This window comes from Hemiscyllium ocellatum, chromosome 8 (genome assembly GCF_020745735.1).
Source record: "Hemiscyllium ocellatum isolate sHemOce1 chromosome 8, sHemOce1.pat.X.cur, whole genome shotgun sequence".
In the NCBI taxonomy this organism is placed as follows: Eukaryota; Metazoa; Chordata; class Chondrichthyes; order Orectolobiformes; family Hemiscylliidae; genus Hemiscyllium; species Hemiscyllium ocellatum.
The window spans coordinates 27,690,577-27,705,436 of NC_083408.1; the positions used below are offsets into that span (position 1 = coordinate 27,690,577).

Sequence of the window (14,860 nt, forward strand, 5' to 3'; positions counted from 1 at the left end):
CCTCCCTACCCCACCCCACAAAAGCTTCTGGGTTTTATGAAGCAGAGGTAAACTCACCAATAGACTGTGGAGAATCCGCGTATGGATTAGTTCTGCAATACAGTCCCCGGTCTGTAGCCATCATAGCATCAAACACTTGCTGTGAGCGAATCACGCCATTTTCTGCAGTGGGGAGAGAAAACACTGGGTTATTGAAGAGGGCACATAGACAGCTCCAGAGACAGATGCGAGGTATCGGCGAGCTCTGTAACGCTCTGCAGTTTTTTTTATTTCTTTGTCTTTTTGACTGCAATTTAAAACAGAAAAAGGACTTTCTTGAAACCAAGGGTTGCCCTTTTAAAATCAAGTTACTGGAACTCATTGTGAGTTGTACTACATTATTGATTTGTTCACTTGTGGGGAGGTGAGCGAAGGCAGCACACCACCAAAGTGGGGGAGATGCAGAGTAGGATTTCACTGGCAATGGGTAGCTGATTGAGTCATGGACAAGTTGTGGGTGTCACAGGGCGGCTGAGCAGGCAGCGGGGCGTCACGGGGGCAGCCGAGCAGGCGGCAGGGCATCACGGGGGCGGCCGAGCAGGCGGCAGGGCGTCACGGGGGCAGCTGAGCAGGCGGCAGGGCGTCACGGGGCGGCTGAGCAGGCGGCAGGGCGTCACGGGGCGGCTGAGCAGGCGGCAGGGCGTCACGGGGTGGCTGAGCAGGCGGCAGGGCGTCACAGGGGCAGCTGAGCAGGCGGCAGGGCGTCACGGGGGCAGCTGAGCAGGCGGCAGGGCGTCACGGGGGCAGCTGAGCAGGCGGCAGGGCGTCACGGGGCGGCTGAGCAGGCGGCAGGGCGTCACGAGGCGGCTGAGCAGATTGTGGGGTGTGCACATGCAAGACCAAGGGGCAGGTGACTTTCCAACCTGCAAGGAGCAAGATCTGTCTCTATATCTCACTGCATCTAGCCAGAAGATAGTCAGCTCCTCTCTCGCATCATTTGTCAGCAGCTGTGAAACTAAACAAAGAATGTGCAAAGCCTCTGTGCCTTTGACAAAAACAAAAATCTGGGAATCTGGAGGAGAACCGATTCTGTTGGGCAGAAAAATGAACATCTTATCAAAACCTGCGGAATACTGCAATCGAACATTCATTGTCCCACAATCCAAAGATCTCCAGGTTAGGTGAACTGGCCATGCTAAATTGCCCATTGTGTTCAGGGGTGTGTAGGTTAGGTACATTTAGTCAGGAGTAAATGTGGGATAACAGGGTAGGAGTATGGGTCTGGATGGATTACTGTTCCGAGAGTTGGTGTGGACTTGTTGGGCCAAAGGGCTTGTTTCCACCCTGTAGGGATTCTAAATTCTAAGCAGTGTTTCCTCAATTTTTGTTTCTCTCCACCCATAACACTGTTTTGTTTGTTTGTATGAGTGTGTCAGCGTTTTAATAGGGGGTTAGAGTTTTAAATAGTAGAGTCACACGATAACAGTTCACGTGGTTGAAGTTTACTCATTGATAATAAATAGTAATTTAGCACAGGAACCTGGACTGAGTTTTCCGCTAACATGACTCACCAGATAGGTAAATCTGATATTTTGTGGACTTTGTTTAAATCTTTAACTTCTGTGACGACACGGGTCGAAGGCTCAAGTATCAGTGCACTTTCCCAAGTGGGTTGTAATAACAGTAACTGAACTCTATCTTGGGGACTTGCACTACCCCCACAGCCTCAAGCACTTCCCATTGGGTCTGGAATTACATCGACATTCAAACTTCTCCATACTGTTGGTGCAAACCCATGCTGTCACTATGCTACAAACCACATATGACAACTGTCCAGTTAAAGGAACAGCTCAAATATATCATGAAAGTCTCAGGCAGAGTCTGTAGACCACTTGCTCATTCACAGAGTTCATTACCTGTGTCCCACGGTCACCATATTGTTGTCACTGGGGTGGCACATTGGTAATCAAGCCCTACTATTCCCAGAGTTTGGGCAAAACTTAAAATTTAAAGGAAATATACAATGATCCGCAATTCACCTGATTTTCAAACCCCAGGTTGACAGAAAGCACAAAACAGGCGTCGGCACTTAATATGATTTACAATTTATTACAAACAATTAAACTCTAAGTTCAGGATACAAACTGTCAGCATGTAACTCTACTAATTAAACTCTAATCCCTTTATAAATGAACCCTTAAACACAGAGAAAGTAAATACATGAATGGAGAGCAATCAGGAAAGAACTATACTTTCCCTCCATCATAAGGTCAGAAGTAGGGATGTACAATAATGATTGCATAATGTTCAGCACCATTTGTGAAGCAGTCCATGTTCAAATGCAACAAGATCTTAATAACACCCAGGGTTAGGTAGACAATGGCATGTAACATTCACCTCATACAAATACCAGACAATGACCATCTCCAACAAGAGACAATCTTACCACTGCCCCTTAACATTCAATGGTGTTACCATCACTGAATCTCTCACTGCCAACATCCTGGGGGTTACCATTGACCAAAACACAACTGGACTCACCACATATTTGTAATGGCTACAAGAACAAGTCACAGGCTAGGAATCCTGAACTGAGTAACTCACCTCCTGACTCCCCAAAGTCCATTCATTATCGACATGGCACAAGCCAGGAGTGTGATGGAATACATGGGCGGCACAGTGGTTAGCACTGCTGCCTCACAGCGCCAGAGACCCGGGTTCAATTCCTGCCTCAGGCGACTGACTGTGTGGAGTTTGCACGTTCTCCCCGTGTCTGCGTGGGTTTCCTCCGGGTGCTCTGGTTTCCTCCCACAGTCCAAAGATGTGCGGGTCAGGTGAATTGGCCATGCTAAATTGTCCGTAGTGTTAGGTAAGGGGTAAATGTAGGGGTATGGGTGGGTTGCACTTCGGCGGGTCGGTGTGGACTTGGAGGGCTGAAGGGCCGGTTTCCACACTGTAAGTAATCTATAACTAATCTATCTAATCTATAATCTACTTCTCTATCTGCCTGGACGTGTGCAGCTGCAATATTCAAGGAGCTCAACACCACGCAGGTCAAAGAAGCCCACCTGTTGATAAGGCCACAAACATCCACTCCCTATACTCAATGGCAGAAGTGTGTACCATCAACAAGATGCACTGAAGAAACTCATCAAAGATTCTCAGACTGCACCTCCCAAACCCACAACCAATTCCGTCTAGAAGCAAGAACAGCAGATACAAGGGAACAGCACCACTTGCAAGTTCCCCTCCAAGCCACATACCATCCTTCAGCACTGCTGGGTCAAAATCCTGGAATTCCCTCAACGTCATTGTGGGTCAACTTACAGCACATGGACCGCAGTTCAAGAAGACAGCTCACCACCACCTTCTCAAGGGCAACCATGGATGGGCAATAAAGGCTGACCAGCCAATAACGCCCATGCCCCACAAGCGAATAAAAAAAACGTTTGGTCGCCTTTGTTCACAAGATTTGTTGAATTGGTTCCTGCTGATTAGAAGGTTTCCTCTTGGCCTTGCATTTTTCCAAATGCATCCACTGGTTTGTAAGAGGCACAGGGTGGCTGAGTCACTTCTTAAACAGTCACTGACGTCAATGTGTCAGGATTGTAACCCATAACAAATGCAGTGCCACAATTATTAACAACATATTTTCATGACTTGGATGGGGAAAGTGAACATACTGTAGCCAAGTTTGCAGATGGCACAAAATTTGGTGGGAAGGTAAGTGGTGAGGATGACTCAAACAGTATGTACAGGTATATTGACAGTTTAAGCAAGTGGGCAAAAACTTGGCAGATGGAATAGAATGCGTGAGGTTAAACACTTCGGCAGGAACAATAGAGGGGCTGAATATTATTTAAATGGAGAAAGATAGCAGAAAGCTGCAGTAGAGGGATTTGTGGACCCTCCTGCATAAATCACAAAAAGCTAACATACAGTTTCAGAGGATATCAAAGAAGGCAAATGGAATGTTGGCCTTAATTTTAAAGGTAACTCACTTTAAACAGATGAGTTTGTGTACGTTTTTTTGTGAATCCTATATGAGCTTTCTGATGTGCACTGTGATACACCAAGCTGATCACCACAACGTTTTGAGTTTATTCGGCTAATTAAAGCTACTGCAATCCTTAAAATTAAGGCACGGCAAAAACCATTTTGGTGCAGGAGTACAGGGTTTTACTGGGGCTTCCCAAAAGGGGAGTGTGATACATCAAACTGCTTGCCATGTGTTCCTAAATTGTTTGGGGCAATGAAAAGGTAGCTCCCACTATCCCCTGATTAAAAAGAATTTTCTTTGTGTCAATTTTGTAGCGCTGCATGAGTTATTACTGGACTTGGAATGGTTTGGGGAGCAAAATAGCAAATAATTTCAAAATTAAGTGGGAAAAAAAAGCTGGGAAAGCAGAGCATTGTTTACCTCTCCCAATTAAGGGCTCTTTTCAATCTACATTTCAAGGAATTGGAGTGTAAATTAAGTCTTGCTATAGGTAGCAAAAGATGAAGGTTGTGGAGGAATATCTGTGATAACAACCTGGGACTGTACAGCATCGATGCTGCTGTTACAATAACCCAATCTTCCTGTTGTAGGTGTGGATAACTTGGCATTTTTTAAACTGGTCTGCACTTCACAGTGGCCAAGCAAAGTGAATAATTATTGACAGCTGATTTAGAAACATTACACGTAGCCCAAAATACAATTGTAGTCTGACTAAAGAATGATTATTTTGCGTTGTTTTTGACAGGCATTTTGTAAGTAAGGATGAAGAGGCCATGCCACTGATGCAGGGCCAGGAGATCAAATGAGTAAATTTCACAGCCGGGGGCAGTGACAGAGCTCTTGTGTAAGTACCTGGCCTAGACCTGATGAGACAGAACAGGAGGCATGACCAGATGACCTCCAAAGGGAGTGCAAGGCTGCTAAACAGAAGCAGCAACATAGCAGTCTGAGTCATGAGAGACAAGATGCTTTGTGGGCACAGAAGGTGGCACGGTGGCTCAGTGGTTAGCACTGATGCCTCATAGCACCAGGGACCCAGGTTCAATTCCTGCCTCGGGAAATCGTCTTGAGTGGTGCTTGCATATTCTCCCCTCCTCTACGTGAACTCTAGTTTCCTCCCACAGTCCAAAGACGTGCAGGTGAGGTGAATTTGCCATGCTACATTGCTCGTTGTGTTCAGGGACGTGTGGATTAGGTTCATTGGTCTGGCGTAAATGTACAGTAGTAAGGGAATGGGCTTGGGTGGGATACTGTATGGAGTGTCGGGCCATAGGGCCTGTTTCCACACTGTAGGGATTCTATCATTCTTACAGAGCTGCAGCAACACGATAAGTCTGCCAAGGGCAAAACACCCTGGAACTTGGGACTCCAAAACACTGCAGTCTATGCTAAGAATGTTGCAGCAATGCAGTGCCTGATTCCCCACCAGACAGGACAGCCCAGCCCATGGCAAGCTGCAATGCGAGCACAGAATACTGTTGCAATGCAGTGTACTTGTGCCAGAGAATGGCTGGAGGCCACTATCGGTGCTAACAGCTCTCCTTCAATGAGAAATCCAACACCACAACTTTGATTAACAAGCCAAGAATTGGAGTATAAAAATTGGGAATCCTTGCTAAAAATGTATACATCACATTAGTCAGAATACTGTGAGCAGTTATATAGAAAGGAGATACTGACATTGGAGGCAGACCAGAGAGATTCACTAACCTGGTAGCAAGTAGGGAGGGGGAATGTCTTATAAGGAGAGGTTGGATTGTTTGGGCTTGTGCTTATTGGAGTTTAGACAAATGAGAATGGTCTTACTGAAACATATAAGATTCTTAGGAGACTTGAGAGAGAGTAGATGTAGAAAAGTTGTTTCCCCTTGTGTCTAGGATCAAAGGACATAATCTTAGAATAAAAGGTTGCCCATTTAAGACAGTGATGAGGAGGAATTTCTTCGTTCTGAGGGCAGTGGATTCTTGTTGAAGCTTGATCATGAAGTATATTCAAGGCTGAGACAGGGAGATTTTTAATCAATAAGGGAATGAATGGCCAACTCCTGCACCTACATTATATGGTCTTAAAAGTCACAGCTTACAGCAACATGGATGGAGGTAAATTCGGAAAGAGGTTCAGTTATCTTTGTTCACAAGATCTGTGGATTTTTTTTTGTGGATTGGAAGGTTTCTTCTCAGACTTCCTTTTCCAAATGATACCACTGGTTTGCAACATGCACAGGATGGCTGGCTGGCTCACTGATTCAATATCATTGACTTATTGGTTAAAAGTCAGTTTACAGCAACTGCTGAAGGAAAGATAAACTGGCTTCCTGAGGGTTAATAGTGAATTTTGATTGCGGAGAACAGAAAAAGACAGCTCCTGAGGTGGAGATCTGATCAGTTCTCTCTCTGCATCTTGTTCCCGCTCCAAGCTGTTCAGTTATTTGAGCACCAATCATATAGTCATTCAAAAGGTCTTTGGCATCGATAACTAGTCACCAGTGTACAGACCAAACAATGTTTTTGTTATTAACCAAAGCTCCATGTGTATACAGAACCCTCAGCTTTAGCTTGTCTGTAACCTAAACTTCAATTTCAGCTCCTCCAAGCAACTGCATGAACGTTTGCTATCAGGATCAAGTTTACTTGTTTTATAAGCATGCATCAATCCTTGCAAAACCTGTGCTTTCCCATTTCAGTCTTAAGAAGCACAATTTGAGAGATCAGGGTCAGTCTGCGATGTGTGCGTGTGCACGCGTATTCAGAATCTGAGCGTACCAGAATTTGGGATTAGTGGGTGCTCAGAGTCTGAAAGAGATCAGTATGTGTGCATGCAGTCATTGTGTGCAATTAGAGTGTGACTGAGAGAGATTAGGCTCTGTGCAGTGATCAGTGTCTGTGCACATGGTGAGTGTGTCTCTCTTTAGGATTGTCAACGTGTGCAATCCCTGTGCGATCAGGACCAATGTAAATTCAGGGACTGTGCACATGTTCATTGTATGTTGAGGGTCAGCGTGTTACGTCACTTTGTGCTCAGAGTCTGCGTTTGCATTCATTCTGTGCTCAGGGTCTATGTGCATGTTTATTGTGCATTTAGAGTCTGCACATCAGTGTTCAGAGTTTGGGTGGACGGAGAAACCTCAATTATCTGGCATTCGATTATCAGATTATCCAGCAAAATCTGGATGCTTGGCTAAACTATGTTATCCTGCACTCGACTAATCAAACGAAATACTCCCCATCCACATCCTTCGGATAATCGAGGTTCCTCTGTACATTCATGATATGCCTGTGAGCACGTTCATTTTGTGATCAGGACGTGTGCGTGCGCATTTACTGTGGATTCAGGATTTGTATCTGAAGGCAACTGAGCAAGATCAGAGTACAAGGGAGAAAAAAAAAGCAGGGCAGTACTGGTTCAGCGAGGCTAATGTCAGTTGCAGCTGTGCTTGTGAATTCGTACTGAAAGCAATTTCTGCCTCCAAGGTAGTGTGGACCCACAAAAGGAGGCTGATCAGTTTAGAACATGAGCAATTGAGGTAGTCCATGACAGTGACTTCTTCAGATTGAGACTCAGAGTCAGATCAGAATAAGTAAAAAAAATTGTAATAATGAGAGGTTCAATGAGATTTAATGATCTACTCTCTTATTAAATGTCTGGTGTGCATAACCAAAACTACACAGCATTACTATCACTATGATATGGAATGTTTGATCAGTCTATTACTAATACTTAGCATGCGTTAATTGAGTTTTTTTTAATTCAATCGTGGGTGTTGCTGGCTGGGTCAGCACTCATTGGCCATCCCTAGCTGCTCCTTGAGAAGGTGGACACCAGCTGCTTCTTGACCTGCTGCAGTCTTTGTGCTGTAGGGAGGCCCACAATATCCCGCAGGAGGAAATTCCAGGATTTTGACCCAAAAACAGTGAAGAAACAGTAAAATATTTCCCAGTCAGAATGCTGAGTGGTTTGAAGGAGGATTTGCAGGGTGTAGTGTTTGCATGTATCTGCTATCCTTGGCCATACCAATGGTTGAGAGGGTGTTGACATGGGGTATTTGGCAAATTTCTGCAATGCATCTTGTAGACAGTACACACAGAGTCAATGGTCAGGGAAGTGAGTGTGGTGCCAATGAAGTGGTGTCAAGCTACAACTGTTGTTGGAGCTGCAACCATCCAGACAAGTGGGTAGCATTCCATCACACTCCTGACTTGTACATTGTAGATGTGGAAGCTCTGGGGAGTCAGGTGGTAAGTTACTCACCACAATATTCCTAGACTCTGACCTGCTCTTGCAGCCATGTATTGATATGACAAGTCCATGTATAGAGTCACACTGCATGGAAATAAACCCTTCTGTCCAACCAGTCCATGCTGACCATAATCCCAATCTAAACTAGTCCTGAACTTGTCCCATATTCCTCTAAAATGTCTTATTCATGTACTTCCTGAATATGTAATTATGCCTGCATTCACCACTTCCTCTGGAAGTTCACACACGAATTACTGCGTAAAAATATTGCCCCTCATGTCTTTTTGAAATATTTCTCCTCTCACATTAAAAATATGTCTCCTTGTCTTGAAATCTCCCACCTTAGGGAAAAGACACCTTACTGCACCCCTCATGATTTCATAACCCTCTATAAGGTTACCCTTCAACCTCCTACACTCTAGTGAACAAAATCTCAGTCTATCCAGCCTCTCCTTGTAACTCAAAACCCTCCATTCCCAGCAACGTCATGGTATAACAGGGCAACACAGCACTCCAGCAGGGGCCTCACCAACAACCTGTACAACCTCAGCATAATATCCCAACTCCTATACTCAAAGGTCTCAGCAATGAAGGCAAGTATGCTAAATACCTTTCTAACCAATCTAATGCAAACTTCAAAGAATTACGTACCTGAACCCCAAGGTGTCTCTGGTCTACAGCACTACCCAAGGAGCTACTTTTAATTCTACAAGTCCTGCCCTTGTTTGTTTTACAAAATGCAATCTCTCAAACTTATCCAAATTAAACTCCATTTACCACAGTTGTATCAAGTTGCTTGTCATTGGTAATGTCTACGATGTCAACAGCAGGGATTCAGTGATGATAATACTGTTGAATACCATGGGGTGGTGGTTAGTTGAACTCTAATTGGAGATGGTCATTGCCTGGCAATATTATTGGCCACCTGCCCACCCAAGCTTGTCCACATCTTGCTGCATTTGAACATGGACTGTTTCAATATCTGAGGAGTCACAAATGGTGCAGATCATTTTGCAATCAGTGAACATCCCTATTTCTGCTCTTTTGATGGAGGGAAGGTCATTGATGAAGCAGCCGAAGACGATTGGGCCTGGGACACTACCCTGAGGAACTCCTGCCAGAAATGCTCTGCAGCAGAAATGACTGACCTCCAACAACCAAAACCACCTTCCTTTGTGCCAGGTATGGCTCTAACCAGCAGAGTTTTCACCAATACCCACTGATTCCAGTTTTGCTGGGGTTCCTTGACACCACACTCTGTCAAATATGGCCTTGTTATCAAGGGCTGCCATTCTCACCTCACCTCTGGAATTCATCTCTTTTGTCCATGTTTGAATCAGAGGTGTAATGAGGTCAGGAGTTGAGTAGCCCTGGCGGAACCCAAACTGGGCTTCGCTGAGCATGCTATTGCTAAGCAGGTGCTGCCTTATAGATTGATGGCACTTTCCAACACTTTGATGATCAAGAGTAGACTGATCGACTGTTAATTGACTGGGTTGGTTCAGACTTGCTTTTCTTGAACAGAATGCACCTGGGCAATTTTCCACATTGTTGGGTAGTTGGCAGTGTTGTACCTTTAGAAATAAGTTGCACATTTAATGCTGATTGGATTACTGCTCGAAAATCCTGTAATAAGGTTTATTGTTACTTGTTCAAAAGCCACAGAATCTTACACCTTTATTCTCTTTACAAATCTGAAAATGTGCTGCTGGTTAAAGCGCTGCAGGTCAGGCAGCATCCAAGGAACAGGAAATTCGACGTTTCGGGCATAAGCCCTTCATCAGGAATGAGGAAAGTGTGTCCAGCAGGCTAAGATAAAAGGTAGGGAGGAGGGACTTGGGGGAGGGGCGATGGAGATGTGATAGGTGGAAGGAGGTCAAGGTGAGGGTGATAGGCCGGAGTGGGGTGGGGGGCGGAGAGATCAGGAAGAAGATTGCAGGTTAGGAGGGCAGTGCTGAGTTCGAGTAAATCGACTGAGACAAGGTGGGGGATGGGGAAATGAGGAAACTGGAGAAATCTGAGTTCATTCCTTGTGGTTGGAGGGTTCCCAGGCAGAAGATGAGGCACTCTTCCTCCAACCGTTGTGTTGTTATGTTCTGGTGATGGAGGAGTCCAAGGACCTGCATGTCCTTGGTGGAGTGGGAGGGGGAGTTAAAGTGTTGAGCCACGGGGTGGTTGGGTTGGTTGGTCCAGGCATCCCAGAGGTGTTCCCTGAAGCGTTCCGCAAGTAGGCGGCCCGTCTCCCCAATATAGAGTGTGCAGCGGATGCAAGAGATGGTGTGTGTGGAGGCGCAGGTGAATTTGTGGTGGATATGGAAGGATCCCTTGGGGCCTTGGAGAGAGCTAAGGGAGAAGGTGTGGGCGCAAGTTTTGCATTTCCTGCGGTTGCAGGGGAAGGTGCTGGGAGTGGAGGTTGGGTTGGTGGGGGGTGTGGACTTGACGAGGGAGTCACGGAGGGAGTGGTCTTTTCGGAACGCTGATAGGGGAGGGGGGGGAAATATATCCCTGGTGGTGGGGTCCCTCTGGAGGTGGCGGAAATGACGGCGGATGATACGCTGTATACGGAAGTTGGTGGGGTGGTAGGTGAGAACCAGTGGGGTTCTGTCCTGGTGGCGGTTGGAACGGCGGGGCTCAAGGGCGAAGGAGCAGGAAGTGGAGGAGATGCAGTGGAGGGCATCGTCGATCACGTCTGGGGGGAATCGGTGGTCTTTGAAGGAGGAGGCCATCTGGGCTGTACGGTATTGGAACTGGTCCTCCTGGGAGCAGATGCGGCGGAGACGAAGGAATTGGGAATATGGGATGGCATGTTTACAGGGTGCAGGGTGGGAGGAGGTGTAGTCAAGGTAGCTACCTTGACTACAACATCTACTACAAACCGACTGACTCCCACAGCTACCTTGACTCCGCCGCATCTGCTCCCAGGAGGACCAGTTCCAATACCGTACAGCCCAGATGGCCTCCTTCTTCAAAGACCGCAGACTCCCCCCCAGACATGATCGACGATGCCCTCCACCGCATCTCCTCCACTTCCCGCTCCTCCGCCCTTGAGCCCCGCCCCTCCAACCGCCACCAGGACAGAAGCTCACTGGTTCTCACCTACCACCCCTGAGATTGTAATGTAATTCTCTTGCAATTATTTATGAATTTTCAAATCCTGCAATTACTGGGACTTGTGAGGTTAAATTTGATACAATTTTCACTGGAAGTTAACTATAACACATTGAAAACCCAAATGGCTTTTGTTAGTTGCTACAATTTTCCAGAGAGAAAAGGTTTATCCAAGAGGTTTGCAAGAAGTAACCAATGCGAGGTCAATATCTCTGGCAGAAATGTTGGAGTTGAGAGTTCAAAACAGAGAACAGGAAAGTAGAGATAATAACATAGCTTATGGGATTGGAATAAAAAGAGTCTAAAGTTAGTGGAACACAATTTCAGTTAGCTAAAATTCTTGAACTATAAAGAACAAGGCAAATGCTGGAACTTGAACTCCAAGCTTGGTAACTAACTTAGGTTATATAGTTTCAAGGAAGCTGGTCCAATGAACAAGAATGATAGGAGCGAGAATAAAAATTGCCTTCAAAACTCAGTATGTAGTCATTGTCATAAGACAGGATATGCATAAGTATATTGTTGGAGATGGAATGATAAACTAGTGAGAATATTATGAACACTTTAAAAAGTCTTCAAAAAAAAGGACAATACAAACAAAAATGAATCTGTGTTAGAACAGCACAAGAAACAAGTTCCCTCAGAAATCTAGTGGAATGTGATTCTTCATTGAATGTTGCCACAGTGTATCAGGTTTCTACAATTTACAGCAGTTTTATCTGTGAGGAACAAATGTTCCATTTCTCCTCCAACACAATTAAACAAATTAATATTTTAAGAGCTACCAAAGAAATCAGTCATTGATGGTGGCTAATGATACAATTTGTGTTCCAGGCAGCTTAATGAAAGAGAAAGTATTAGTAGGGAATCTCTATGGTTTAATGAACCTGTTACTTTTTACAAAGTTATTACACAAAGTGACTTAGTAGTTGAAATTGTTAGCGTAGGAATTGTTCTTAGCTTATCTTCTAAAACATGGACTTTATACAATGTCATGATTTGGCAGTGCAAGTACCGTAGTTCTTCTATAACACAATGGTTACATTCTTGGGCAACCCCAAATTACAGAAAAATCATGCTTTAGAAACAATGCTTAAAGTGTTGGCGATATAATCGCGTTACAGCTAACACACGATTTAAAAGTTCGCACTTTAGAAATAATATCCCCAATTCATCAATTGAATTACAGCCAATGTGCATTAACAAAGGGCATATTATAGCAGAACAACCTGTACGCAAGTCTTAAATATACAGATCTGTCAAGAGATCCAGTTGAGGCATAACAAGTTTTGGACTATTCCCCAAGCGAGCAGCAGCTACATCCCATGTTTGTAAGGCTGGACAAGTTAAAATAGTAAAGCAAATAACCCAGGACAAAGAAAAGTTAGTCTTAGAAGTGCCCTGAATATCAGATGTAGCAGCAGGTAGTAGGCCATGCTAAAGGGACACTGAACGTTATCAAGAACCAATTTAAAACTGAAAGAGGAGTTTGCTAATGGAAAATGCAACAGCAACACTTGGAAGTAAAACACTTAAATGAGGGCTTGAAAGATGTGATAAATGTCATAGAAACAAATTCAATCAGATAGACCTTCAATTAATATTTGGTGAACTTCAAGTACATAAAGTCTCTACAAAAGTATTGTGAAAAATGCCTTGGACAGGAGAAGGAATTCCTGAGGAATCAAAGAGTCAGGTGAATACAGATCTAAAAGCCCAGACTGAAGAACCACAGGATGTTTACCTTGAAAAGAGCTTTGAACGTTTTAAACCCTGATGCAATCTGGAGAATGAGAATGAGGAGACGTAGGGTATGGAAGAGTGGGCACAATGTTAAGAGCAGAACATTTTCAGAACAGAATGAGGGTCTGATACATAAATTAGGCAGTCAGTAACCATACAGGAAAGGACATTGTGTGTCTACAACACACAGATTGCAGAGGCTCAAGGTGGCAGCTCCTTCTCAAGGGCAATTAAAGAAATAAATGCTGGCCCAGTTGGTGATGCCCACATCTTCTGAGCAAATTTAAAAAAAACATGCTGTCTGTGCAAAATGGTCAAACCTGTGAGAAGGTTCTGCACACGACTCTGAAACCAAGGCAAACACACTAACCGGAACAGTTACTCAGCTGAATGAGATCACCCAACCTGAAAAGGAAGTAGACGATAAGGCGGTGAACAAATATTTGGAGGAAATGTTGAACAATCAGTGGGGAACAAATGAATGTGCACAGAAGGCTATGGTACATTGCTCAAATCAACTAGAAAACAATTAAGAGCAAAACTCACTCAGTGTGGATTTATTAATCTGAAACAATGAAGTCATGGAGGAAATGATTGAGGAAGCAAAGTGTGAACCTGGCTGTCAATCAGAAACAAATGTTTTCCATAGAAAGGAGCTATAAAAAGTATGTTTCTATCAAGAGGAGAAAAAGAACAAACTCATATAGTTTGTAGTCAAATTGAAAAACATACCTGGAAACTCTTTATATTATGAGATATGAAAATGTGCAAGTGAAGAATGGGAGGCCATCACAATAATGGTTTAAAGTTACACCATGATAATTGAAAACTGATGGTACAAAATACACCTGGAGACTGGTCAAGAAGGACTGAAGAGTCATAACAGATTCAAAAGTTAACTCTGTTTCTATGCCCCAGATCTGTGGAGTTTCTCCAGCATATTCCATGTTTCTACAGGAAACAGTCTGTCCACCATCACAGAGCGATCGTGATCTGATTTAATGTGGATGTGCATCATTATTGCGCATAAAGAGGGTCTGCATGTACAGCTGTTGTGTGTAATGAGGGTCTGTATGTGCAGTCACCGTTAACGGGAGTCTGCAGGGGTATTTTTTTCATTGAGGGTGGTGGAGATCTGCTTCTCAATGCCCAAAATCCTGAAAACATTTAAAAGGTATTTGGAAACACACATCAAGTGCCAAAGCATACAAGACTACAGATCTAGGAAGCGAGATTAAGCTGAATAACTTCTGACTGGTCAATGCAGACACAATCGGCCAAATGGCCTCCTTCCAAGCTCTATGCTTCCACAATCTTTTGATACTTACTTTTAAGATTCTGGATTAGATATGAATGTGAGCTTCCAGAGGAGGTCCACGCCATTGTCCTCACAAGCAATACTCCTACTGGAAAAATAACCGAGAGTCTCAGCATGGTCATCATATCCCTTAAACTGAACCAAAGCACAGTGATTAGCTCCGACATCAACCAGCACTCCACCTATACACACAAAACACCCAAATATTATATCCTTTCCCTGCCTTTCTCACTCCAGCAAGTTAATCTGTTCAGCAAGTGGGCAAGAAAACTGAATATAATATAGGGAAATGTAATTATTATCCACTCTGGTTGAAAGGATGGGAAAGCAAAATATTTCATGAAGGTAATAACTGGTGGACGTTGACAGTCAGTGTAACCAAGGGTCCTTCTAGGCAGCCAGTTAATACACAGTACAAAAAGCAATTCCAGAGATAAACAATATGTTATCATTTATTAAAGAGCAGTTCAAAATCA

The 14,860-nt window shown here is 44.2% G+C and overlaps 1 protein-coding gene across 7 annotated transcripts in view; it reads right to left on the reverse strand.

Moving 5' to 3' along the window:
- pcmtl (l-isoaspartyl protein carboxyl methyltransferase, like) overlaps window positions 1-14,860 on the reverse strand; it is a 44,064-nt gene that overhangs the window by 28,415 nt on the left and 789 nt on the right. For 5 of the 7 annotated variants that reach the window (XM_060828735.1, XM_060828733.1, XM_060828730.1 and 2 more), the window contains 2 exons: window positions 14,395-14,519; window positions 58-162 (listed from right to left, as the gene is read on the reverse strand). In XM_060828735.1, coding sequence (XP_060684718.1) covers window positions 58-162; window positions 14,395-14,519 — 230 coding nt within the window. The remainder of the gene's footprint in view (window positions 1-57; window positions 163-14,394; window positions 14,520-14,860) is intronic. The other 2 variants (XM_060828731.1, XM_060828732.1) reach the window with 1 other exon arrangement.